Raw genomic sequence first — 3,180 nt, 5'->3', positions numbered from 1 at the left:
TTCAAATAATTTCGTATATATTATATTTCCTAAGAAATCATTTGTTTTGAACCTTATATTGAAAGAATAATAACATCTCTGCATCGTAGATTTGTAACGTGGGAGCTTCATTGTTTATGTATCATTTTGCAGACAATGATGCACTGTTTGTATTTTCCATATGGGATGCAATAATATCTCTCGCCATGCAATGCAACTTACGTAGTGTACGCAAATTATTATGTATATATTAATTTATCTATTTCTGTTGCTGAGAAAGTACTTTTACGAAAATGATACTTTTTTGAGTTTTTAAATACTGCGACATCTGTAATTACATCTGAAGTATTTTTTACATGTAATTTACATCTGAAGTATTTTATACAATAACGAAGTACTGTAAACATTGAAATTTCAGATGTAAATATTGAAATTACATGTTTCAGATGTAAATATTAAAATTACATGTAATTTCAGATGTAAATTACTGCGACATCTGAAATACTTCATTATTATTTCAAAAATACTTCAGATGTAAATATTGAAATTAATTTCATTAACCTGTCAAACTACTTTGGAAAATAATGAAATTTCAATATTAATGTATTCTAATTCATATATATTTACTACTTACATACATTAAGAATACTTTAGCTATCCATGAATATTTACTTTTATATGTTTCTAAATATCGCATTCTTTTATTAGATAACTTATATAGAAAACTAATCTTCATGCGAGAATTTAATCATATGAAGACCAAATTTATATATGAAATTTAGTTGAATTTTGATTTAAGGTCTTCTAATTACCAAAATAGGATAGAAATGAGAATTTAATCATTACAAATATGCTTTCAAAATTTTAAAGGATAAAAAGTTGTGTCCTTTAAAAAATCTGTGAATAAATATATACATATTTTGTGTAAGGGAACCTATAAGAAGAATCCTAATCCATGTTTGACTCCAAATCCTTATACAAATGATTTCTAAATATAATTTATGTACGTAAGGAAATTAAGCATTGACGTATTCTATACGAATTAACATACATGCATGCGCAGAAATAAGTTCAAAGGCAGATATATTAAAAGAAAGTAATTATTCTACTTATAGCTCGTGCACATGAGTTAGAGAATCGCAAATCAATCCATTTTTTTGTAAAAGAAAGTATGAGAAGCAATCATACACAAAGCCAATAGCTTTTCGAAGTTTGAAAAAAAAAAGTCATGTATATATTATCAATGTATTTGTTTTATTAAAATGGAAACGAGATCTACATAGGATGCCTCCAAAATCTACCAATTTCTTATATAAGTTTGAAAACAGATACATCATCACTCATGCATTTGCCTTGTTGAATAAGACCGTTTATGAAAACATTTGTGGTCCTAAACTAATTAAAAATATCGAGTCGCATTGTTATCATTTGTGGTTTCTTGACATTTTTGTCGTATATATACGTCTAGCTTTGTCTACTTACCGTTCAATACATACAATTTATAGTATCTAATTATGTAGCAATGGTGATTTGAAAACCTAGAACAACAAGAAAAGAAAAAAATCGATCGATAGATGTTCTTCTCTATTTTAGTTTCCTAAACATACCACATTTTGTTTGACAAAAAAAAAAAAAANTATATATATATATATATATATATATACCACATTTTTACTGCGATTATAATTAAAAGACACATTTTTACCATTAAATTATATAAAAAAAAATAGGGAAGTAGATTTTGTGTAACATTGACCCATTTGCTCCACCTATTTGAAATTGTGTAACATAATTAGAAATGCTAGATACACCTAAGATTTCCTGTCCCCAAAGAAATAAAGAGAGACATGAATGAATGAATGAATGAAGTTTTGATATATAAACAAAAAAAAAAAGAAAGAAGAAAAAATAGTCAATTTAATAAATTAATGATGAATGTTGCCAAAAGAAAAAAAGAAAACAATTAATGAATGAATGGGTTACAACACTACTTAGTTTTCTTTTCACTTGGCTCCCAATTTTGCAAATACTTGTCCTTTTTATTGCACTTGGTGACAATCTTAGTACTACAACAAAAAGATTTTGACCAGTCTTCTCAATCACACACCCACATGAAAAAACATAAAAGAAAATAAATCAAACTATCCCCAAAACTTAAACACACACTACACCTATCCCCACCTCAAGACAATCCCTTTCTTCTCCCCTTTCTCCAACACCTACCAAAAGCCTCTCTCTCTCTACACTAATCTCTCTCTACACTAATCTCTCTCTAGTTCTTGATTTTTTCAAGATTATTTCAAGAAAAACCAAAAAAACATGGCTGACCAAAGTGGTGGGTTGGTTATGATGAGAGAGTACAGAAAAGGTAATTGGACTCTAAACGAGACCATGGTGCTCATTGAAGCCAAGAAGATGGATGACGAGAGGCGGATGCGACGATCCATCGGCCTTCCACCGCCGGAGCAGCAACAAGACAGCCGTAGTAGTAGTAATAAACCAGCGGAGCTCCGGTGGAAATGGATAGAAGACTATTGTTGGAGAAAAGGCTGTATGAGGAGCCAGAATCAGTGCAATGACAAATGGGATAATCTCATGAGAGACTACAAAAAGGTTAGAGAGTACGAGAGACGAAGGGTAGAATCGTCTTTTGCCGCCGGAGAGTCGTCTTCATCTTCAGCTGCTGCCGCCGCCTCGGCTGGGGATACGGCGTCGTACTGGAAGATGGAGAAGAGTGAGAGGAAAGAGAGAAACTTGCCGAGTAATATGTTGCCTCAGACATACCAAGCTTTGTTCGAAGTGGTTGAGAACAAAACGCTGTCTTCTTCCACCGCAGCAACCGCCGTGGCCGCTGCTGTTGCGGCTGCTGCTGCCGCTATTGAAAGTGGAAACGGTTCGGGCGGTGGACAGTTACAACAGCAAGGTTTAGGATTTGTTGTTCCAAAAGTACATCAAATCATTCATCAGCCTCCTCCTCTTCCTCCTCCTCCTGCTGTTATAGTATCTCTTCCTCCGCCACCGTCTCAACCACCACCGCCGCTGCAGCCGTTACCACGACCACTACTTCTGCCACCGCCTCCACCGCCTTCTTTTCATGCTCAGCCAATACTGCCCACAGTAGGTACCTTCTTTCTCTCTCTTCTTAACTTCTAGCATTTGCTCTTAAGTTTAGTTTTTATTATTTGAGAATACTAAAAAAAA

General features: G+C 33.3%; 1 protein-coding gene across 1 annotated transcript; it reads left to right on the top strand.

Annotated features, from left to right (window-relative positions):
- Nucleotides 2,095-3,152, top strand: LOC104777171 (trihelix transcription factor ASR3-like). The gene has a single exon (XM_010501379.2). It carries the CDS (start codon nucleotides 2,299-2,301, stop codon nucleotides 3,130-3,132), a length of 834 nt encoding a protein of 277 aa, XP_010499681.1. The 5' UTR covers nucleotides 2,095-2,298; the 3' UTR covers nucleotides 3,133-3,152.

This window comes from Camelina sativa, chromosome 3, assembly GCF_000633955.1.
Source record: "Camelina sativa cultivar DH55 chromosome 3, Cs, whole genome shotgun sequence".
In the NCBI taxonomy this organism is placed as follows: Eukaryota; Viridiplantae; Streptophyta; class Magnoliopsida; order Brassicales; family Brassicaceae; genus Camelina; species Camelina sativa.
This window is presented reverse-complemented; position numbering and strand designations above follow the sequence as displayed.

Coding starts and splice junctions, on each gene's coding strand:
- LOC104777171 (XM_010501379.2), top strand. CDS start 2,299: ATGGCTGACCAAAGTGGTGGGTTGGTTATGATGAGAGAGTACAGAAAA.